The 23408-nt window shown below is 44.0% G+C and overlaps 4 protein-coding genes across 4 annotated transcripts; 2 read left to right on the top strand and 2 right to left on the bottom strand.

Annotated features, from left to right (window-relative positions):
• Positions 1-455: 455 nt before the first annotated feature.
• Positions 456-1467, bottom strand: LOC133910236 (classical arabinogalactan protein 26-like). Its single transcript, XM_062352751.1, has one exon. The coding sequence runs from the start codon at positions 1308-1310 to the stop codon at positions 876-878; it is 435 nt and encodes a 144-aa protein (XP_062208735.1). The 5' UTR covers positions 1311-1467; the 3' UTR covers positions 456-875.
• A 5049-nt stretch (positions 1468-6516) lies between these two features.
• On the bottom strand, positions 6517-8059 carry LOC133910235 (chitinase CLP-like). The gene is made up of 2 exons (XM_062352750.1): positions 7090-8059; positions 6517-7007 (listed from the first exon to the last, which is right to left on the bottom strand). Exons 1-2 carry the CDS (start codon positions 8031-8033, stop codon positions 6635-6637), a joined length of 1317 nt encoding a protein of 438 aa, XP_062208734.1. The 5' UTR covers positions 8034-8059; the 3' UTR covers positions 6517-6634.
• Positions 8060-10889: 2830 nt separating this feature from the next.
• Positions 10890-12374, top strand: LOC133910234 (chitinase CLP-like). The gene has a single exon (XM_062352749.1). It carries the CDS (start codon positions 10890-10892, stop codon positions 12153-12155), a length of 1266 nt encoding a protein of 421 aa, XP_062208733.1. The 3' UTR covers positions 12156-12374.
• Positions 12375-15302: 2928 nt separating this feature from the next.
• On the top strand, positions 15303-17030 carry LOC133910233 (chitinase CLP-like). The gene has a single exon (XM_062352748.1). The coding sequence runs from the start codon at positions 15515-15517 to the stop codon at positions 16802-16804; it is 1290 nt and encodes a 429-aa protein (XP_062208732.1). The 5' UTR covers positions 15303-15514; the 3' UTR covers positions 16805-17030.
• The last annotated feature ends 6378 nt before the right edge of the window (positions 17031-23408 follow it).

Below are 23408 nucleotides of genomic sequence, written 5' to 3'. Positions count from 1 at the left end.
TCTTACATTCGCTTATTTGATCTTAAATTCAATGAACCAAACAAAAACACAGCTTAGTCTGTCGAGTCAGATATAACCAATCAAACATTCTTTTTTTCAACAAACACGACTTCGCTCAGTCTGTTTCTTCTCAGTCTGCGTATACGATTATATGGGCAACAACGCATGCAAGCAACCAATCACACCCTAGATGAAGGAATAGAAACAATTTTCTAGAATTCACTACCAATGATCTAATCAGCTGCAAAAAAATATGAGCACCAAAACAATCACATGAACCACGATTGCAAGCAGAGCCTCTGCAGCACTTTTGGCCTTGTGGATGGTTTTGAGCACCATCTACCCAAGAACATAATTGGTGCATGGGGTTTATGCAGTTGAAGAATCAGAAGTCAAGGTAGAGTATGAAACAAGCAAAAAAAGATCCAATTTTAAGTTTACAAAAGAAATCGTAGTTGATAAATTAACTATAATCCCTCAAAATTTATTACAAGAATCACCCAAATAATCTCCACATGACAAAGGTTACAAAACAAAAGGCTATAACATACTGTAACTCCTCCCAAAAATATGAATGAAAAAGAAAACTAAAATTTACAGGAGAGAGCACTAAAAACTGATGAAACGAAGTAACAGTTCTTCACAAGGACAAGAGTGCAAGCTGCAGAGCCAACCCAACCAACCAATGACCAACTTTTCCTCCTGCACGCCCGAAGGCTGCGACTGACGTCGAAGCCATCGCTACGTCGTCCCGATCTCACGCGTCAGCGACCAAGACGTCAGGGGATCCCGATCGGGCTGCGACATGCTCTGCCCCAGTCTCTGCAGCTGCTGTACCATCCACGAGGAGTCGAGGGCCATGGCTGTCCACTCCACTACACCAACCACATGGCCAACAGCCCCACGGGGAGCGCCCACGCCACGCTGGCCGCGGCCCGGGCCGGCGCGGGGGCGGCGGACTGCGCCGCGACGGCGGGCGCGTAGCCGAACGGCGCGAGGGCCGAGTTGGGCTCGAGCGAGTCCGGGTTGGGCGGGCTCGGGCTGGACGGGATGGTGGGCACGACGTCGGACAGCGGCGGCGCGGCGCCGTCCTCGGCGGGGGAGGGCAGGACCGGCATTATGTCAGGCGACAGCGCCGGCGGGAGCGCGGAGTGGGAGTGGTGCTGCTTGGGAAGGCGCGGGGGCGGGTACTCGGGCGCCGCGGAGATGGCTGACGCCCGGAGCGCGGCCGCGGCGCACGCCACGTGGTGGAGGGCCAGCACGGCGAGGCCGATGAGGAGGAGACGGCCGCGCGCGCAGGTTCTTGCCATTGGTTGCTGTCCGCGCTTGAGCTGCTGAGCCGGGCGTGCGTGTTGGTGTGCGGGTGGCGGCGAGAGCGAGAGCGAGAGGTCAGAGGATTGCAGATTGCTTGGCGATGTGTGCCCTGCAGCCTCGCAGCTTGTGTAGGAGTGGGAGTGGGAGTGGGAGTTGGGGTGGGAGTGGTGGTTTGGGGTGGGTTGGTTTTGGAGTTTGGCCGGGGTGGGGAAGCAGGTGGGCGCGCCGCACATGTTGCATGGCGGCACGCCACCATGACTGTGGACGGCGAACATGGCCAGGGCGGCAAGCCTTGCTAAATGTGACGGCCAATTACCTCTTGCATCATTTCTGTTGTGCTAACTTAGAGGCTTGACAAATGTGTTAGCGATATTCCTGCTCCTTTGAACCAGTGACGGATCAAAGACCACCTAGTACTTACTTACCTCTCATATTTTTCTTTCTCCTCCATACTTAAAAATTAAAGGGGCTTAGGAGGCTCCAGTGCGTCCGGGTGAGCCCCCTCCGCCCCTACGGTAGATATACATCTGCTTTGACCAGTTCTGTTGGCTGGTCCCAAGCCCAGCTAACGTATAGTTTGTTAGTAGTTATGCACGATGTGCTCACGTACTTGTACAAATACTCACAAGATCAATACATTCAGTATGTTGGATCTAGCCTATCTTCAAATTGGGAAATCCTTGGGTTCCACACCGTTTCTGTACGTAGTAGCGTATCATGAAAAGTCTCCGGTCGATCATAAAAAGGTTCGAGAGGGAACTGATCGACTCTCAAGTCTGAAATCGTCACAATTGTACGCTCAAGTGAAATCAGAAGTGAGAACCAATGAAGCATCCCATCACCACCAACCGAGTCACGTATGATTCTCAGCGCACAGTCATTGAAATATGAGCTCTTGATCAATGCCGATTGAATAACAACGCCACGTACACGAACCTGTGAGAGCTGTTAAGGATTGTCCACGACACATCGCCGGTTCAACGCAAAAGACAGGATGCGTGACAACTCAGAGTTGCTATACATGTGCAAAAACATGAAATTGTACATCAAGAAAACAACATATGGCTGTTCAAAGAAAAAGGAAAGAAAAAAGAACAAATCATCTGTATACACAGTTTGACATTTTGTATTTCAGTTCCAATGTACCAGTGAAGCTATTCAGGGAGAGGTTGTTCAATATCTCTGAACATACTATAGTATACTACTCAGCTTGCCTCTCTTTTGATAAATTGTCATATAAACTGTACACAATATTTTGTGTTCAGTTATGCATAAGGGTGCTATTTGATTCAGGCTCGTCATGTCAGGTTTTGACAGCAGTAGCGTTGAGAGTACCAGGAGCATCGAATCTGATATGGATCCTATGGATGCAACAAGCTCAACTATACCTATGGAAAGCCAATAAAGTACGAAATAACTGGGCTTAAACATGTAGAACATCTCAGGCTAGAGCGATCATCATTATAGAACTAAATACAATGGTTGAAGCATTTACAAAATACGTTCTTCAACTATATCAAAAGTGTAGACGAGTAGCAGCTTCAACCAAACGCATTAAATCACTGTACATATTTACATCTCATAAAACATGCACTAAAATTGTTGCTTGATCCATAATCTTGGCAGTGCAAAATATTCAATACAGCACAAATACGGGAATCCCGATTAAAAACAGGAATTCGAAAATACTGTTGAAAAAACAGTAACACCGTTTTCGAATTATTTTTCTCATTTTCATCCTATTTTCACGTAAATCATAAAAATCCGAAAACCGTCAGAAAAATTATAGAAACCAGATCAGGATGTGATGGAATTTTTCCGTACCCTTTTCATCGTTGCCCCTGTCGGGTCGAAGAAGATGGCAGTGGGGAGGACAAAAGCAGAACGTGAGATGTATGCGTGGTTGTTTTGCAAAATGTTTGGTGCGTTGGTTTCTTGCAAAATGTACATCGATATGGTGAGAGGGCAATTTGAAGCAATCTTAGACGTTGGTACATTATCCAGCGGCTGATACTAGAATTTCCAAGTTTGCATGGGATATGCTCCCGACATGCTGATGGATCTGGAAGATGATTAGATGTAGACAGGAATCACTACGGGAGACTATTAAGTGTCCAATTTCTGGTGATTTCCATATCGAGGAGTTGAATTACTGTACATTGGGAAAGAAGGCTAGAAATGGTTATAGCACCACTGCAATGTGGTTTCATATAATCTTTGAAGGTGACTAGACAAACCTTACATAGATGAGGAGTTGACGCTCAGCTTACCCGCCGTTCTAAACATTGGGGCTTGATTCTATATAGAGTAAATTTTGTAAAACTATATGGAGTAAAATTATAGATTTAGTATCAATTTTGTCACAAAATTATAGATTTTTGATAAAATTATAGTAAAACTATAGAGAGTAAAATTATAGATTTAGTATCAATTTTATCACAAAATTATAGATCTTTGATAAAATTATCGTAAAACTACATATTTAAGTAACAATTTCATATCGTAAAACTATATATTCTAGAGTAGTTGTTCCTAGCTTCGTTATTATGATGATCAAATCTCGCTCGCAATCTTACAACAACTGTTAGCTTATGAAACGGACCATTTAGGAGCTCGGAACTACATATGCTTTGACAAATTATCGTAAATTGCAAAATTATATATTTAAGCAATAGTTTCATACAATTACAAATTTAGCGCTGATTTTATTATAAGATTATAGATTCTATCGTAGTAATGTTAAACTGACAAATGAGCTTCGCTTGCAGTTACATAAACTATCCCTCTAAAATATGTAGTTTTACGATAAAATTGACACTAAATCTACAGTGTTATAAAATTTTTACTTAAATCTATAGTTTTACAATAATTTTACCAAAGTATTTATAATTTTACGATAAAATTGATATTAAATATATAATTTTATGAAACTATTGTTTAAATTTATAGTTTTATGATAATTTTATCAATATATATATAGTTTTACTAAATTTACTCTTCTATATATGGAGTGCTCTGAGCCAATTTACTCCGAGCAAACGATATGCAGTCCCAGTGTTGCAAGAGCGGACAGGAGGCAGTAGTAGAGATTTTATGTGCGGCTTGCAGAAGGCATGCTCTAGCTTGCAGTCGTAGCAGATGACATGTTGCAGTGTGCTGCTGCACCATCAAAACGCGCTGGAGAGAGATTGGCATGGTGAGCTGGTCTAATTCTGTGTGCTTATATACATGCAAGACAAATTATTACTTAAGTATATGTTTGTTTGAGCTTTTATTTTTGAGTTTTTTAAAAAGTTGTATTTTTAATTTATCTAAATTTTGTTTTTAAATAGCCTATTAATTTTTATAATAAATTTTTAGTTTTTTAGCACATAACTCTTAAAAAATATCTCTTAATGAGTTTCTCAGTTTTAGTTTATTTTTATCAAAAGCAGATTTCTAGTTTCTCAAAAATCATTTCTCTAAATTTTGTTTACTCTAACTTCTTATTTTTAACAGCAGCAGAAACAGAAAACAAATATAGTCTTAAATTGATTGAACCCCTAACGTGATACTGTACGACTAATGGATAGTCGACGAAACAAATCTTGGAGTCAGATCTGATGGTCGTTAGTCCAATAAACAAGCGCTCCCCTCGAGATTCGGGACGCAGATCTGATTAAGCATGGTGACAGTGGATCCAATGTTAAGATGGGCCGCAGCAGCGCAGAGCCAGGATGGGTTATGGCTCCAGCCCAGTATCACGGTCAAGACCGAAACTGCCGGGCTGCGTTTGGACCGCCCACAGCTTCATGTCTTTTTGGAAATAAATTCTATGCAGCTGGGGCATTCTCATGCAATATCATCTTAGGTGGTCACCATTTGTCCTTATCATAGAGCTCAAAATAATAGTGGGATTTACTTAATATTAATCATATATATCAAATAATAAGTATACATCATTTTTTTTATTTATGTGAGATTTACGTCGAGAACATGTGACAAATATTCAGGTGAGGATGCAGCGGATTTCACTTTAATTTATTTCCGTTTTTTGGCCCTGAGGCACCTTCCCACAGGTGAAGATTGAGGGACCCTGCCAATCAGCGTCCTCAAAGGTATGCGAGCATCCACTGCCTTTCCTTTTTATCTCCATCGTCTTTCAGTTTCTGAGCGAAACCAGAGTTCCAAAACTTCATGAAAGAATAGCTTTTCCGTGTCGTACGCCTGGATAAAAGCACCATACTCGCAACAACACCATGATTCATGAAGATGGCTTGAATCTCCAAACTTACGTTCGCCTCCTCCTCACCCTGCGGCTCTCCACTCGGATAACCAATCCAGTAAATGGTATGACCAGTAACCTCAGATATATGACCATATTAGTGATGAACTAACGCGTGTCATTCCGGACAAAACTGAAACTTCAAGAATAATGCCTTTAAAGCACTTTTGTAGATCATAACATACTACTGTAGCATTTGAACTGCTTTATCGCAGCATTGTAACACCCCGGCCATCCAGGCTCTGAGGTACTACTACAACCACTGCACCACACCTCAAACAAAATATAAATAAAACTAGGGAAGGGCATATTGATAGAGAATTCTAATTCTTATATGTCATATCGGGTTGGTTGTGAGATTTTATTGCTACAAACATAGGTTATTGTAAAATAAGATATGTCATTTGGATACTTCTCTTCAACTCCGAAGTATTTCGATACAAATAGTTGAAGTGAGTTTTAGGAAAGAAAATAAGGCGGATTATGAGAGTGTGTGACTTGAATTATTGATTTGGCCATACAGATAGAGAATTGGATCTGCCACATTCGAATTCACAACAAAAGGTGTCTCCGTATCAAATCGACATGTAAGTCCCTTGCCTAAGAACGATAGGTTGGTTTACTTGAGGAGAATATTTTTTATTGTCATACCCCAATCATGTCATCCATGAACAGACTCCATAAGATCCCGTAAAGTATAAATGGATTAAGTCATGTCCACAAGAGATAAAAGATAAATATGACACCACGATTAAATAAATGATGTTCACTATGAATTAATAAATAATTTGGCAAGTACTACTTATTTAAATATCACACAAAACAAGGTAAATTGTTTCATAAAAAAGTAACAAATTAATTTAGTCATAAGTAACTTAGACTCATGTTCTTATTTATTAAAAGATAGATGAGAAATCTATATCTAGAAATGATGTTGATGTTAAACAGGCGCAATCTAATCCCGTACGTGTCTCTTCCATCAAACGAAAGAGAGGAACAGGTACTGCAAGCACTGGACAGTACAGGTCAAGAGCAACAGGCACGCTAGCTGTTAATTCAAAATTTCAAAGGAGTGCTGTAGCAACTGGACAAGCGGTAGTCCAACAGCATGCTGAACCCCAGCACCCCTTTCTCCAGATCGAACACTAGCAGGTTGTTCTCTAGCATCTTCCCGCCTACCACCACCGATGGCTCGCCGTCGACTGGCATGCCACCGGGCCCCATCTCAAGGATCCCGAGGCACATGGCACCTTCCACATGCACCAGGTAGTCGTTGAAGACCGTCCAGTTTCCCGTGGCGCCGGCCAGCTCCATGTTGATCAGCGGCACGTCGTATTTGACCGGCCGCTTCAGCAACGGGACGACGCCGTTGTAGCACAGCTCGAACGGCTTCACCGCCGGCACACGCTTCATGTCGGTCATCCTCCCCCTGCAGGTGACAGCCGTCAGCTTATCAGTCAAGTAGTCGTAGTAATGGTGCCGCGCCATGTTTTCCAGCGTTCAAGAAGGACCTAGTTATGGCCTCGTCGAACGCCCGGGCGAACGGGCGGAACACGTCGGGCCGCATGATCGTGTAGTACGTCACCGTACTCAGCACGACGCCGCCGCGGCCGGCGTGGACGTCGAGGTCCAACACGCCGCCGGGCAGGGACGCCGGGACGTACACGCCGTGCCAGGACACAGATATGCCTTTGACGGGGATGTAGTAGCCGCCGGGGTTTCTCGGGTTCTGGAGGAGCGGGGTGTATGGGATGATGCCCGTGTAGTCGACGAGGCGAAACCCCGCCTCCCCCAGGTACACCGACGTGTTGCCGAAGGTGGCGAAGCCAGGCAGACACAGGGCGAACACGTTGCCGAACTTACGCTGCGAGGAGAGCTGCGACGGCAGGGAGAGCTGCCACCGGGAGAAGCCCGCCACGCCGGTGGCGCCCTCGGGGAGTGATCTCGAAAGGCGGTCGGGTGCGCACGAGCCGACGGCGGTGAATGACTCCGGGTACAGCATATGCGTGCCGTTGGTGGTGTTGGCCGACATCGCCATGCTGGTGAGATCGCCGATGGAGCACTCGCCAGTGACCGAGTTGAAGGGGTGGCCGGTGCAGGCGCAGCCCCAGCCAGACTCGCGGTTGGCGCCGAACCAGCCGGCGTCCACATACCGGCAGCGGCGCGGGTGTTGCTGGTTGGCCACGCGGCACGTGTCAGACTCGCACGGCACCGTGCCGTGCTTGTACGGGCACGTCGACCAGACGAGCGAGCCGGCTAGGTCGACGACCAGAGGCTCGCCGTTCTTGATGGAGATGGTGTACAGAGAGGTGTTGTGGTCTTTGGTGACACGAGCGATGAGTGGTTTGTAGGGTGTCTGCTCACTGGCCACCACAGTGCATGGGAGCAGCAGCAAGGCTAGTGATGAAATGGCAAGAGGAAACAAGTAGACCATTGGTGCATCTGGGGCAAACATGATGATGGGTCCGGGAGATGATTAGATGGAGACAGGAATGGCTATATTAGGACTAATACTGCTACTCATAGTGTGCATTTATAGGGATTGCTTCTGAAGATTGCAAATGAACTGTTGACTACGGGAGCTTTTTTAGTGTCTAGTTGCAAGTGATTGTTGATACCGAGGAGTTGAATCACATTTGGACAGAAGACGACTAGAAATGGTTATAGCACAACATCAATGTGGTTTCATCTAACCTTTGAAGTTAGTAACTAGTTAAACAGCCTCGGAATGGGATCTAATCCAGCTATATAGATGAGGAGTTGACATCCAGCCTGCCCACCATTCTAAACTGTGGGCTTCATTCTACATATGAACTGCTCTGAGCCCACTTACTCCGAGCAAATACTAAGCAGTCAGCTCGATACCACGCGCAATCACATGTACGCATCTCACACTCATGGTTTTCCTGAAGAGCAGCCCAGTGTTTATCCAAGTCGTATGCAAGACTGTGTCGGAGCAGATTACGTAGTTCAGAGTCACTCGGAACATAGTCAAATAACACCAGCTCTATGGAACCGGGAACGACGACTTCAAATACATTGCATCAACAATACCCATGCAACGCTACATCGACGACACAGATATACATCGGTGAGCTAGACTCAGAAGTTCCGACACATTCTACGTAGCTCTCATTCTCACATGCAAACACCGTAATCGTAACAACATCATCAATATGGCTCTGAATCTCCAAACTCACGTTCACCTCATCTTCCTCTGTACCCTGTACAAGCCTCTTCTCCTCCTATCCAATCATCAACGACACTGCGACCCCTCTATGAAGGCACCGTATCGTTCATGACGACGTGGTGCGTCCACAAGCACAGTTTGGTGGGATCTCAACACCATCAGCTATGAGATTCGTGTTGGACAGCGTGATGTACCTTGTACTCGCTACACCCTCCTGAGTCCAATCCCGCCGCTGCGTTATGCCTGTCTCTTGCCCACCGCCGTTGCCGCATCCCCTTTCTTTACCTCTTGTCATGGGCCCCCCTCCCCGGTGATCTAGGGTTTAGGGTGGGGAATCACCAAGGCTGGTAGGGTTGGATGGTGATGGTCTGTGGGCAAGGGGGCAAGGCGGTGGCGGGGACACCACCGGACGCAGTGGTGGAGGACACAAATAGCGTGGTGGGGTGGGGTTGTGGATTTGGCGGCTCAACAGAGAAGTGCGGGGCGAATGCGAGGGCACAACAAATGATTCGCTGGAGGGGAGGAAGAAGCGCCCAAGGTCGCAGTTGCGAGGAAGAAGATGATGGTGACGTGCAAAATTGGAATCAGTGTGTCGGAGGGCCGGTTTGGTTTATCCAAGAATCTACCCGCCCAGAGAGCAAGCACAACTTGGTAAAAAAACAAGCACAACTTGGTAAAAAAATCGAGTAGTAAGTACTCCTTCCTTCCGGTCATAAATATTTATTATTTGTTATTTTTATAGTTTTTAATGTGAAACTTTGATTATTATTATTTATTAGAATATTATTATAATATCTAATAAAAAATATAATATTATGAAAATATTTTTAAAGACAAATCTATAGTGTGATTTTTATGTTTTCAAACTAAATATTTTGAAAATATTGACAGAAGTTTGATTAAATTTTAATCAAAATGATAAGTATTTATGCCCGAAGGAAATAATAAATATTGTCTTACTGTCCGGTAGTAATCAATGTGAAAACAAGTTTTAATAAAAAGTCTAATCATATAACTAGTGCCGGTAGGAAGCTAATAAAATATATTATCTTTAAAGTGCTATTTCCATCTGATTTTAGATTCTATACTTAAAAACGTACATATAAACATTATAGCATCTAACATGATCTAAGATCCATATCCCACATCTAATATCGATTTTGGCAAGATACATTACCCCTTGCTCTTAGCTAGCTGAAAGTTGAAAAACTTAACCGGCGTAAATTTACGAAATTTACGTGACGCGGAACCAAGATGCTCCACTCCAAAGAAGATTTTTGGAGCTACAGTAATCCTAACACCACGTAATTGACCAGGGGCGAAGTAGAGTTTCGTCTTGAGTGTATCCTTTGACCAAAGGCATGGAGGATAGACACCCCAGACTGAGCAAGACCCGATCTGCACGCTAGTCGTCAGATCTGCCTAACTACACTGCACGTTCAAGAAATGCCTCCAGTTGTGGCTCATGACTGTTCTGAATATCTATCTGATCGTCTACGGTTGACGCGAACTGAAACGCCATCACCGACACTGGGTAGCTAATTCTACTCACATGGGGAGGAAGAGAATAAGAATGAATGCACATGTAAATACGCAATTACGTAAGAGCTAGACAGTTACTGAATTTTGCTCAAAGACATACTTTGCTGTCACGGCGAGGTGGATAAGCCGTGGCCAGTTGCTGGATTAAACGAGATCCACGGCTGGCCAGATAGGATCCACCGTCCACAGATCGCCTCCATTCTAGCAAATGGTAGAACTCTAACGAAGCTGGCGATTACTTACAAAAATCGCGAGTCAAACATTCCGGATCCCTAAGCATGGACTAAAATTTTACGAATTTTGAGAATTTTAAAAGGAAATGAAATATCTAATTTCGAATTTTTATTCACCGAATATAGAACCCACAGAGCAGATAAAAAATCACCGAAATTTTAATCAAATTTTATGAATTTCGATCTTTTTACCGTGAATAGAAAAAAATATAAAAGGAAATTAAAATCCGTGTCCTTAGCAATATCATAACCCAGGTAGGGCAGGTACGCACCGATCTGATGTGCACTGCACTACACAGCATTTAAGCGCGCGCACAGCACCTCGAGGCGCTCAGACCAGCCCAAGATGCCGCAACCCAAGCCCCTGCTGCTGCTCACCATCTCGCTCTGCCTCTCGGTGTCCCTGTCCCCATGCACACTAGCAACAGCGAGTTACTCCGGCAAGCCACTGGTCACGGCCGTCACCAAGGACCCGGCCACCTCGCTCTACACCTCCCCCCTCAAGGACAGCCGCCCGCTCGTCCTCGACCTCTCTGGCCCGCTCATCTGGTCCACCTGCGAGCGCTCGCACCCGACGCTCGAGTGCCACCACCATGAGTGCGCGCACGCGCACAGCTTCCACCCGCCCAACTGCCCGCACAGCGGCTACGGCGTGGCAGACGAAGAAGACCGCTTCAGGTGCAAGTGCACGGCGCACCCCTACAACCCCTTCACCGGCAAGTCCGCCAGGGGCGACCTGACGCGCGTCAGGCTCTCCGCCAACGCCACCGACGGCAAGAACCCGCTCTACCCGGTCTCCTTCTCCGCCGTTGCCTCCTGCGCGCCGGCCTCCCTCCTCGCGAAGCTCCCGGCCGGCGCAGCTGGCGTCGCGGGGCTCGCGAACACGAGGCTGGCGCTGCCCGCGCAGGTCGCGCGCACGCAGAAGGTCTCCAAGAAGTTCGTGCTCTGCCTCCCGAGAACAGGCGACGGCGTGGCGATCTTCGGCGGGGGCCCGTTCTTCCTCCTCTCGCCCTCACAGCTGGGGGATCTCACGTCGACGCTGACGTACACCCAGTTCCTCATCAAGAAAAACAATCCCGCCTACCACCTCCCGGTGAAGGGCATCGCCGTCAACAAAGCGCAGGTGCAATTCCCAGGGCACGCACTTGCCAATGGTGGCATCGTGCTCGGCACGAGGGTGCCGTACACCGAGCTCCGGTCCGACGTGTACCGCCCGTTGGTGGATGCGTTCGACAAGGCGCTGGGACGGGACGACGCGAAAGTCCCGGCAGTGGCACCCTTCGAGCTTTGCTACGATTCGAACAAGCTGGGCCCGACCCGGATCGGCTTCCTTGTCCCGGACATTGTCCTCATGCTCGAGGGTGGAAAGAACTGGACGTTTAGCGGCAGCAACTCGATGGTGGACGTGGACAACTTCCGGAAGGCGTGCTTCGCGTTCGTCGAGATGAAGGCAGAGAAGGGAGGGTACGGCGGGGCGCCGGCGGTGGTGATCGGAGGGTTCCAGATGGAGAACCACGTGCTGCAGTTCGACCTGGAGAAGCAGCAGCTCGGGTTTGCCAAGTTGCTGTTTTTTACGTCGTGCGGTAACTTCAATTTCACCAGGAGCCTGTAGGCTTCGCCTGCAGGTAATTGTGAGCCTGTTCCTGTATCTGCACAGGTTCTGGTCAACCGGATAGTGGATACTCCCCGACCTCGGTCATCGTCTCATGGATGGAAATGAGCTGCCTGGTTTGTCACCTATTTTAGAACTTCCGTTTCATAATCGCGTGCACCACTGTCATGTATCGTGCCAATATTTTGCAACAGAGACTGTTTTGAATCATTCGAGTACTGAAGCTTAAAATATATATCTGCTTGCTATTTTTGTGTGCATCCGGACCTGACACGGAAGGCAACTAAACTCAGACCGAATAGCCTTTGGGCTTGAAACATAAATATAATGGCTTTCAACACGCAAAAATTTTCAACACCCACTACGCCGCATATGGAAGCTCAGAGACGATGGCGGACCTCGCCGCATTGGGAGGCGGCGCGGACGGTACCTGCGGCTGGAATGACGGGTGGCGGCACCCCTTGCAGGGCACGAAGACTGCTGTCGAAGCAAGGAGTGGAAGACACTAGGCAGCAAGGCAACGGTGGCACGTGACGAGGAGAAGGGTGATGTTTTTTTTAAAGATAAGGGTGAAGAAGTTGGAGAGGAGAAAAGCAGGGAACGCCACAATAATGTCCTTACGTACTTATGGCATATCCGGTCTGTTTATCTTCTTATCTTATACTTATTTATTTATGAATTTTTTTATCTATCGTACATTTTTTTCACTTACTCTTTCAACGTGAATCTCAATGTAAATAAACGATTATGATAAATCATATATCTGCATGTCCTACATGAATTTTCATGTTCACGAGTCTTGAAGAAATCCCTCTGACATACGCATGTGATGACCCGACATGGCGCGAGCGTGCCCGTTGGTCAATGAATTCATGGGCCTCTATTTATTTGTTAGGGATGCAAGCGGCACATCCCACTGGTCTATATAAAAGCTCACATTATATTTCATTTTCACTCACTAGTACAAAAGTAAATAAAAAAAATATAACTATAATTGTAGTTAAATGGGTCTCAAAGCCCGTAAGCCCGCCCCTCCTGCGTGACCACATGCCCCTCTGGTCTCTGTCGGGGAATCAGCCCAACTAGTGCCCCAACGTCTCAGCATATCTCAGTGCTTGGGCCACTTTTCAAGGCCCAAAATGCGCCGGCCATGGTGATGGGAGGGTTTCAGATGGAGAACAACCTGCAGGCGATCAGGATCCTCTGCAGTTGCAGAGGGCTACAGTAAAGTGCATTAGCACCTCTTATCAGCCATCAGATAAAAATCAACGGATCAGATCAGATAAAAAATCTACAGTATTTTGTCTACAGTGCAAATGCAAATTCCTGCTCTTGTACTCACATTTTACTGTTCCTGCTGATACAGTAAAATGCATTTTGTTCTCCACCGGAGAGGATCGCTGGGTGTTCGAGGTGGAGAAGCAGCAGCTTGGCTTCAGCGGTCTGCTTTGGTTTAGGCAGACTACCTGCAGCAACTGCAACTTTACCATGGCTTCCTAGGGGTTTCTTCAGTTAGCTAGAACGTCGTTGCTGTGGGAGAAAAGTGGTTTTTCCTAGGGATTGTGGCATTGTGCCCTGTGATTTTGTCATCTTGCCATCTGTTGGTAAGAACTTTCGCGTTCAATAAGATCAATAAATTGGAAGTCAAACAAGGCACCGAGGAGTAAACAAACAAGGGACTGGACACCCATCATGTGCTTGCATGTACTGTTTGTAAACTATTAAGCTTCCGATTTGTGCTAATATTCTTAGAGAACTTTTTTCAGTCACTTTTTGAAATTGTTAGATCAACAGGCAACAGTTCACATAGTATTGAAACTTTAAGCAATGTAGTTGTAGTTGCAGGTGAATGAAATATGCGAGAGTTTTAGGTGATTAAAAATTAAGGAAATTGTAAAAGAAAACAGAAGAAAGAAAAAATATACCTCATTTAGGTATTACCGAAACAAGTAAACATTGTACTTTAGTTTTAAAAAAAAGGCCGTGCTATTTTCAGACATTTGAAAACACCCTTTCGTTCAAGCATTGTAGCTCAGTCCTTAGATCGATATTCAAGGACGCTCCTCTTCACTTCTACCTCTCATTGCTTACTACTATTCACCATGTCCACCACGACACAAGCGCACATCACCCTGCTCCCCTACCCTGCTCGTCTCCGATAACAAAGACAATATCGGATCCACTCTTGCAGTCTCTACCATACTGTAACGCACCTACCCATCCTGACCTACCGGTCCTCCATCTACTGTGGCTACTGGCTAGTGGCGTTCCCACTACCTCACCGCTCTGCCCCCATCGTTGACTCCTACGCGTGGCATGCCTGCCTCCACGGGCAACTCCTCTAAGCGTGGTAACCATAGAACACCCCCGAAAGGCCGAAACCCCTCCTCAGTAACAATAGCGGTCGGAGGTGAGCATCGCCTGAAGTCTTACACGGCACCTGGACTCCCGCTGATCAGTTTGCGAAGTGCATTATTCAAGTCTAAGTATACTTAGGTCTTGGTGTGCTTAGATTAGCCACCGGCTAAATTATTCCAAATTTAGCGGAAATCAATTGAGCAATCATGCCTTTCACTTTCACCCCAATGTAAAACCGTAGTTAGAGCATAATCCAAAACCAGGCCAGTACTGCTTCTTCTACCTACATAAAAGCGTCCTCTGTTTGCAACTGTGCATCGTCTGCGTCCGGTGTGCGGGCTTCGTCCTCCAACTCCCCTGGTCGATTTGCCTGCCGCGCACAGTACTGCCCCAACTCCCAATACCCGGGAGCCAAGCCACCGGCTGCCGCCCGGGCTCCCACGGTCCACAGGTGCTTCTGCTGCGCCTGCACCGCCCGCCTACCCTTACAGCCCCCTCAACGACCTCCGCGCTCAACCGAACCGACCGCTGTCTGCGCAAGCCCCACTGCGTGAACCCGCTCACCAGCGATATTCTACATCGTCCGCGCCGGACGGGGTCGTCGCTCCCCCGGCGTCGCTGTGCTGACGGGCCGCTGCGTGCATGCCGTGGCACCTGTGAACCCCGGAGGAGGAGAAGGTGCCCAATCGAGATCCTCGGTTTCGCCGTGAGCGTTTCCTTCGGATCACGGCGTCGCGTCCGCACCACGCCACGCACGTGTATTGCCATTGCTGGTGCGCATCGAAGCACTTGGAAATGGCGATCCATCGGGACTCGCCGTGCCCATACTTCGAAGCTCAAGCTGAAGTTGACCGCTGGCACGGCACATGCTCGATTTAGCACAAGGTAACTTGACCAAATCTCCAATCCACGCTGCCACTCGCTCGCACTCTATATAAGAAGCGCAGCAACGTTGGCAGTTGAAGCCACATCCATCGGCAGGCACCAAGTACGTCTCCAGTATGTCGCGGCACGTCAGGACGCTTGTGCTCGTGTTCTCGTTACTGCTTGTGTCACCTCCGTGGACACTAGCCGGCTATCAGCAGCACCCTCCTTCCAAGCCAATACTGGCACGCCTCACCAAGGACCCCTCCACCTCTCTCTACACCATCTCCATCAAGTACGGCGGCGCGCCGCTCGTCGTCGACCTCGCCGGCCCGCTGCTTTGGACGAGATGCCCGCCCGTGCACCGCACCATCCCCTGCCGCTCCAGCGTGTGCAGAGTGGCCAACCGAAACCATCCGGCCAGCTGCGCCTACACGAGCGGCGGCCAGCCCGGCTCCACCGACAGGTACTGTGTCTGCACCGCCTACCCGTACAACCCGGTCACCGGTCAATGTGGCCACGCCGACGCCACGACCGTGACGCTCTCCGCGAGCGCCACGGATGGTAAGAACCCTCTGTTCCCGGTGTCGTTCTACGCCGTCGGGTCCTGCGCGCCGGACGGACCCCTGACGTCGCTCACCTCGGGCGCCGCCGGCGTCGCGGGGCTGTCGAGGCTGCCGCTGTCGCTGCCGTCTCAGGTCGCGTCCACACTGAAGGTGGCGAAGGAGTTCGCGCTGTGCCTCCCCGGCGGCGGCGACAGCGGCGCGGCCATCTTTGGCGGCGGCCCGTTCCAGCTCCTAGCGGCGCCTCCCGTGGAGCTCGCCGAAGGTCTCCGTAAGGACCCCCTCCCCCTCCTCAAGAACCCCATGAACGGCGCCTACTACTTCCGCGTCATCGGCGTCGCCGTGAACCTGGTGCGGGTGCCCCTGCCACGCCGCGCCTTGGACCTCAACGCGCGCCGCGGCACGGGCGGCGTCACGCTGAGCACCGTGACGCCGTACACCACGCTCCGATCGGACATCTACCGCCCGTTGCGCAAGGCGTTCGACGCGGCCACCAGCGGCATCCCGCGCGCGGCGCCGGTGAAGCCGTTCGACATGTGCTACCAGGCCTCCGCTCTCGGCTCGACCCGGCTCGGCTTCGCCGTAGCAAACATCGACCTCATGCTCGACGGCGGGCGGAACTGGACGCTGCCCGGCGGGAGCTCGCTGGTGCAGGTGAACGAGCAGACCGTGTGCTTCGCGTTCCTTGAGATGGGGTCCACGACGGTGGTGCCTGGATCGCCGGCTGTCATCCTTGGGGGCTTCCAGCTGGAGAACCACTTGCTGCTGTTCAATCTGGAGAAGGGAACCTTGGGCTTCAGCGGGCTGCTCGCCGGAATCCGCACTGGGTGCAGCAACTTCAACTTCACTATGGGGACTTCTTAGAAGTGTCAGTCAGCACTAGGCAGAGAACCTGCACGCCTTCCTCTGTTTCCAGTATTTTCAAGTCTACGCCGCCACCGTGTCCAATGTCCATTTGTATTCAACGTCCCTTTTTATTTGAGTACTTCCGGTGCAACATTTTGTTGCAGTAGTGTGGTGTTACCAACGAAAATAAACAAATAGCAGCCAGCGCTTTTGCCGTGGGTTGCTTTAACGACGTTTACTATATTTGTACCCATTTTTTTTTCTCTGTCGTGATACGGAAACCTATATACTTCTGCAAAAATTCAAAAATAGGCAATATGCGACACCGTATTTATTAAAATAGATAGTATATTGACCTATTTGTAAATTTAGCATATATATTCGGTAGCTCGTTTACCGAAAACCCGATTTCAATATGCAAGACATCGAAAAAGGATGAGTCCGGCAATTTTAACTACATAAGGTGTCGAATACGGCATTGCGTATCGTATTCGACATCTTAAATATTGAAAACGGACTATATTAGATGTCAAATACGACACTATATATCATATTCAACAGCTCATATGTTGAATATGCACTGAACGTGATGGCGGGACATACAGGATGGAGGACGCACGGTTGCATGCGTGAAGAAAGCCCGTTGTATGTATGCGTTTATATTTTTTATTTAATTTTTTATTTTATTTGGAAGTAAAAAAATAGTCTAAAAATTCTAAACGTTTTTATGAACAAATTAGAGTTTACTAGGAACACGTTTTAATTGGTTTGATCTTAAAAAACCTGAGTTGATATTTAATTAAAATTCTCTAATTAAGCCTATTTTTATAAATTTTAGTAATTTTTAATACTCAAATAAATTCTCAAAAATTTAGAAAAGTTCACTAATATTCCTCTCATGTGATATACTAATTTATAGAAATATTTCTAACCTTAGGTTATTTGGTAAAAAAATAAATTCCTTTTTAATGCTCCATTTATTACATTTTTATCATTTAATGTGATATTATCTTTTTAATTCAAGTTAAATATAAATAAATTCAAACATACACAAAATATATAATCAAGGGGTAAGTTCAACAAAAAAATCATCATAACCAACTCAGCTAATTCAATCCCATTCACTTTTCCAGCCTTATGTATTTTTGTTTGAAGAGTTAGGAACTATGCTAACCTAAAATTTATAAATATAATGCACGCTTGTCTCCTTTATCACTATAAATTATTGTTTTTTATGCAAATCTAAATATTATGTTCAAACTGAATCATGCATGCATAACAAGTTGATAACTACTACTAAGATGATAAAACTAGGCATTTAAGAAGCATAGAACTCAGAAACTACGAACACATATTTACAATCATCTTTTCAAAACAAATAGTGATACAATTTTTTTAATATTTATCAATTAAATATGACAAATGATATATCCAAAATTTATACAATCAGATAAGGAGCATGCAGATAGTAATGCTATCTCAAAGTAGGAAGAGAGAACTAAGAAAAAAATGAAGCAAATAGAACAACAAGAAGATGATTAATATTAATCTGATAAGTTCAAGAACTGTGTTATCATCAACAGACAACGACAAAGAAACACAATCAATTAATTAAACAACACAATAATTGAGCTTCTTGTCATGCGTCTATTAAGCTTCCCATTATATATTATGTACTTATTTTGTGTATGCAATGATGATATTGAATTGGTTATGATGATATTTCGGTGAACTTATTCATTGACTGTAGGTTTTTGTGCATGTTTGAATTTATTTTTATTCAAATTGAATTAAAAAAAGAATATCACATTAAATGATAAAATACATATAAATAGAGCATTACAAAGTACTTACTTTTTCACTAAATAACCTAGGGTTGAAAATATTTTTTATAAATTAGTACATCACATAAGAAGAATATTAGTGAATTTTTTAGGATTTTAGGAATTTATTTGATGCATTAAAAATTGCTAGCTCTTCAACAAGTTTAGTAATAAGCATAACGATTTATAAATATAGGCCTATTTAGAAAATTTTAATTAAATATTGACTCAGGTTTTTTAGATCAAACCAATTAAAACGGGTTACTAGTAAACTCTAGTTTACTCGTAAAAATATTTAGAATTTTTAGACTACTTTATCCTCCCAAATAAAATTAAAAATTAAATAAAAAATATAAACATAAATGTATAACGGGCTTCTAGCTTTCTTCACGCACAAGTAGCGTCCTCCATCCCGTACTTCCCGCCACTGCGGCTAGTGTGTATTTGACACCTCCATATGGAAAATTGTCGGTTCTATCCTTTTTTGATGTCTTACGAACTGAAATCAGATTTTTGATAAAAAAGATACCGAATATACATACTAAATTTACAAATATGATAATATATTACTTATTTTAGTAAATACGATGCCATATGTTATGTATTTTTGGATTTTTCTTCTATCCTTCATCTCTTTTATCTAATACAAAATTTTATTTTAAAAGCATATAATTAAAGACTAATTAACTTAAATATATTATTAAAAATTAATCAACTTTAAAATATATAATCAATTTTTTCATGAACTATTTCCACCCCGTCACCCGGTGAGCACAAAAGCTCGTCAACTATTTCAAAGTTGGAGTAGTAGTAGCATGATACAACCGCACAACTTTGAAGATGCAAAACCTGTCTAAGCGTCTATTTATTTGAGCTTTTGCTTTTAGATTTTTTTTAAAGTTGTGCTTTTCTTGTCTGTAAAATTATTTTTGAAAATAGGTTGTTGATTTTTATAATAAATTTTTGGCTTTTTAGCATATAGCTTAAAAAAATATCTCTTAGCGAGGTTATCAGCTTTAGTTTATTTTTCTCGGAAACATGTTTCTAACTTCTCCAAAAGTTACTTACTTAGAATCCTATTTATTTTGTATTATGACTTCTGACAGTAGCAGAATCAGAACTAGAAGCAGAAAACAAATAGGGGTTCAAGAGGTTGATCCACCGTGATATTCACAAACCGCCGGATCATCCTTTACGACATCAACTAACAATTTGGAACCGTTAATAATGCAACTAGTCTCGTTATAATATTTTATCATAATAATCTTTAATTAAAATTAGTTTTTTTTTTTTTTTTATTTTATTTAGACTCTTTATTTAGATATTTTGCTTTTCAATATATATATATATATATATCAAACTGCTAATCTTCTATATTTTTTAATTCCAGAATTACCTAATTATTAATTGTATTTGATATGCACTCTTTGGTTAAATTTAGACCGTTAGATATAAATAATAACGACTAGTCTAGATTCTTTTTTTCCAAATTAATATGATAATTTTGTGACCTTAAGAGTAAACATAGTGGCTTATTTTGTCCCTAAAATATTAAGATAACTAGCAAGTGACTAATGTTAATAGCGTGACTAGTCTTGTTACAATATTTTATCACGATAAATAATAAGATTAGTGTCATTTAAGTTACAAAACACATAAAATTAGAAGAAGAAATAAAATTTATGTCAGTGTAAGAAAAAATTATTTATATTACAAATTTGTACCCGAATCGTATATATTATAGGGATCCTTCTTTTTTCTATTATAACCTCTCATTTCAACTATTATTTATTTTATTTTATTTGGACTATTTATTTAGATATTTTGTTTCCCAAACTGTATAGAAATTGAACTGCTAATTTTCTATATCTTTTAATTCCGAATTTGCTTAATTATTTAGTCGTATTGGATATCAACTCTTTGATTAAATTTATACCGTTGGATGTTCATAACAATGAGTGATGTAAATTTTTTCTTTTTTAAAATTAATGTGGTAATTTTGTGGTCTTGAGAGCGAACTTGATGGCTCCTTTTCCTTCTCAAATATTAAGATATTATTTTATTTAGACTCTTTATTTAGATATTTTGCTTTCTAAATTATATAGAAATCAATCTGCTAATTTTTCATATCTCTTAATTCCAAACTTACCTAATTATTAATCGTATTTGATATACAATTTTTGGTTAAATCTAGATCGTAAGATGTTCGTAATAATGAGTGATCTAGATTTTTTTAATTAATATGGTAACTTTGGCATTTAGAGCGTATGTGGTGGCTCATTTCTCTTCTCAAATATTAAGATAATAATAATAGATATATAACCGGATCTTGTCTCTCGTACATTATACGATCGTCTGACACTCAAAAAGAAAACCAAAGCAAATGGTTGAGGGAGAATGAGAGGTTAAATATTATAAAGAAGAAAAGATGCGGGGAAAATAAGAAAACTCACACCGGCAGCAGTAGCACTTTTCAGTGATCTCAATCAATCTAGGATGGACTGCCGAGGTCAAAGATGGAGTGGCGGATCGGCCGGTCGATCTTGAGACCCGCTGCCTGGGGAAGGAGAGAGAGAGAGAACGAGCGGCGACGGAATAGGAGCAGACGAGCGGCAGCGCAGCGAGATTGGACGCAGTCTAGGTAGGCTTAAACCCAAGGAACACTAGCAGATCCATTCGCAGAAGGCCCAGACCAGACGTGTTTTTCCAATAGTTTCAAGGCGTAAACAACGTTTGATGATGATATTTTTTAGATTACAATGTTTGATTTGATCTGTGCTACCAGAATTCGACGCTCGGCCCATTTATCTGCGGCCTGAGCTGCATCTTCTGAAGTTCTAAACCCCGGGGCCAGGAGCCTAGGATCCGAAAATTCTGACATGCACGAGCCCACGCAAAGATTGCATCGTCAGCGTCTTCCCCCACCGCGTCATGTCGTGATCAGAACTTTGAGCGATCCATCCGAGAAAAGGTGAAATGACCCATAACCTAAAGATGCACACTTTTCTCCCGGATCACCAAATAATTACTCATCACTAATGCTGCGAAGATTAAGAGCAGAGCACTGCATGGAAATAGTAGTGATTAGCGAAAGGCTTTGCGTACGAGCCTTGTTTCGTTGCTGGCCAGTACGAACGATAGGAAGACTTCGGACGCACTTGTGGGCCTTCCAAGCCCTCTTCTCAAATTTTGGGCATGAAAGAGGTTGAACTGAAGAAAAGAAGAAAATAAGGAGGAAGAAGATAAAAAGGAAGAAGAAAAAAGAGCTTCTAGTTTTGGCACTGGATCTGCCACTGGGGCAGTGGAGAGCGTTTGGAAATTCTCGAGCCTTGGCACGGTTTGGTTGCAAGGGAGTGGAGTGGGACGTCGGTTGGACTGGAGGACGGAAGCTCAACCACCGCAGAAGAAACCTGAGCGAGTGGGAGAGTACCTTGCAAGGAAATCAACTTGTTTATGCGGAAAGGGGACGGCTTTTAACTAGCCAAAGACTTGTTTAAGAAACCAGGCACCTTCGAATCATGGACCTCATGTCACTCAAATCGTTGAATTATAAAGATTTTTCTTTTGGAAATAATGTCTTTTCCTCTTCCATTATGTACTGCACAGGCTAACATCCATGTGTGAACATGGTGCACAACCATTGTGTTCCCGTAGTGTTAGGAATTTGGACATGAGACACATTAACGGCAACGGGGGCAGGTAAACAAGTTAAAAGAGAGTATGCATCTGCATTTTACTCGTACTGTACTGATTAACGATAACGGGGGCAGGTAAATTAAAGGTAATAATGGTCCTAATGGTCCTTATTGGTGGAGCTACATGTTGCTTGGGAGAAACGAATGTCTAATGAACCACTTGCTCCGATCAAAGACGGTAGAACTAGAATCAGTAGGGATGTGATTGGTTATTTGTATGAGAACAATTTTGTCTGATGGATATATATAATCTGAGAGAAACATGCTTGATTACTAATGTATTACTTTAGTCTAATCTGACGGATATAAATGTACACTTACAATATGACTCGGAAGTGAAGCTCGATTTCAACTTCACTCCGTAGTTTGACCTGATAAATACAGACTCTTGCATCCACTTATGCATGCAGACTCATATTCTCAATTCTTGTATCCACTCATATGACCTCGAATTCGGTTAATCAAATAGAAACTCAACTCAAACTATTCAAATATTTTTCCTCAGCTTATATATACAATTTACATAAGTAAAACCCCACATAAACAAACAATCACATCCTAGATGGTCGCATAGACCCATAGCGAGATGGAGATGCTACCGGACGCTACATTGGCCCTTCAGGAAGGAAAATATCGTATGACTGAGTGGAGTAGTATTATATATTAACATATCTTTCCGTGTTCAAAGTGCTCTATATATTTTTATGGTCAATCAAATTATGGGTTAGATGTTATACTTTAAAATTATAGGTAGACTCCTAATTAAATAGATTCTTAGTCAGATATGCTCCAAACATGATTTATAAATATAGAGCAATCCCTATATTTATACTCTAAGCTATCATAATACAGGTTTATCTCCCTTAATTTTTATCTTCACATTAAATGGTTTTTTTCACGTTAAAATTCGTTAAAAGAGAATTTAACGTATAAAACCCTAAAATCAAGCTTCCCTCCCAAACCAGATTATGGACGCATATTTGTATCCGTTAACAAATTAAGCAATACATATAAACAATCAAATATGCTTCTCTTATATTATATATATCTATCAGAAAAATTATTCTCATACAAATAACCAATCACATCTCTATTGATTCTAGT

The sequence above is a fragment of the Phragmites australis genome, chromosome 2 (assembly GCF_958298935.1).
Source record: "Phragmites australis chromosome 2, lpPhrAust1.1, whole genome shotgun sequence".
Taxonomy (NCBI): domain Eukaryota; kingdom Viridiplantae; phylum Streptophyta; class Magnoliopsida; order Poales; family Poaceae; genus Phragmites; species Phragmites australis.
This window is presented reverse-complemented; position numbering and strand designations above follow the sequence as displayed.

Coding starts and splice junctions, on each gene's coding strand:
- LOC133910236 (XM_062352751.1), bottom strand. CDS start 1,310: ATGGCAAGAACCTGCGCGCGCGGCCGTCTCCTCCTCATCGGCCTCGCC.
- LOC133910235 (XM_062352750.1), bottom strand. CDS start 8,033: ATGTTTGCCCCAGATGCACCAATGGTCTACTTGTTTCCTCTTGCCATT. Junction 7,008..7,089: donor TTCGACGAGGCCATAACTAG/GTCCTTCTTGAA, acceptor TGTCACCTGCAG/GGGGAGGATGACCGACATGA.
- LOC133910234 (XM_062352749.1), top strand. CDS start 10,890: ATGCCGCAACCCAAGCCCCTGCTGCTGCTCACCATCTCGCTCTGCCTC.
- LOC133910233 (XM_062352748.1), top strand. CDS start 15,515: ATGTCGCGGCACGTCAGGACGCTTGTGCTCGTGTTCTCGTTACTGCTT.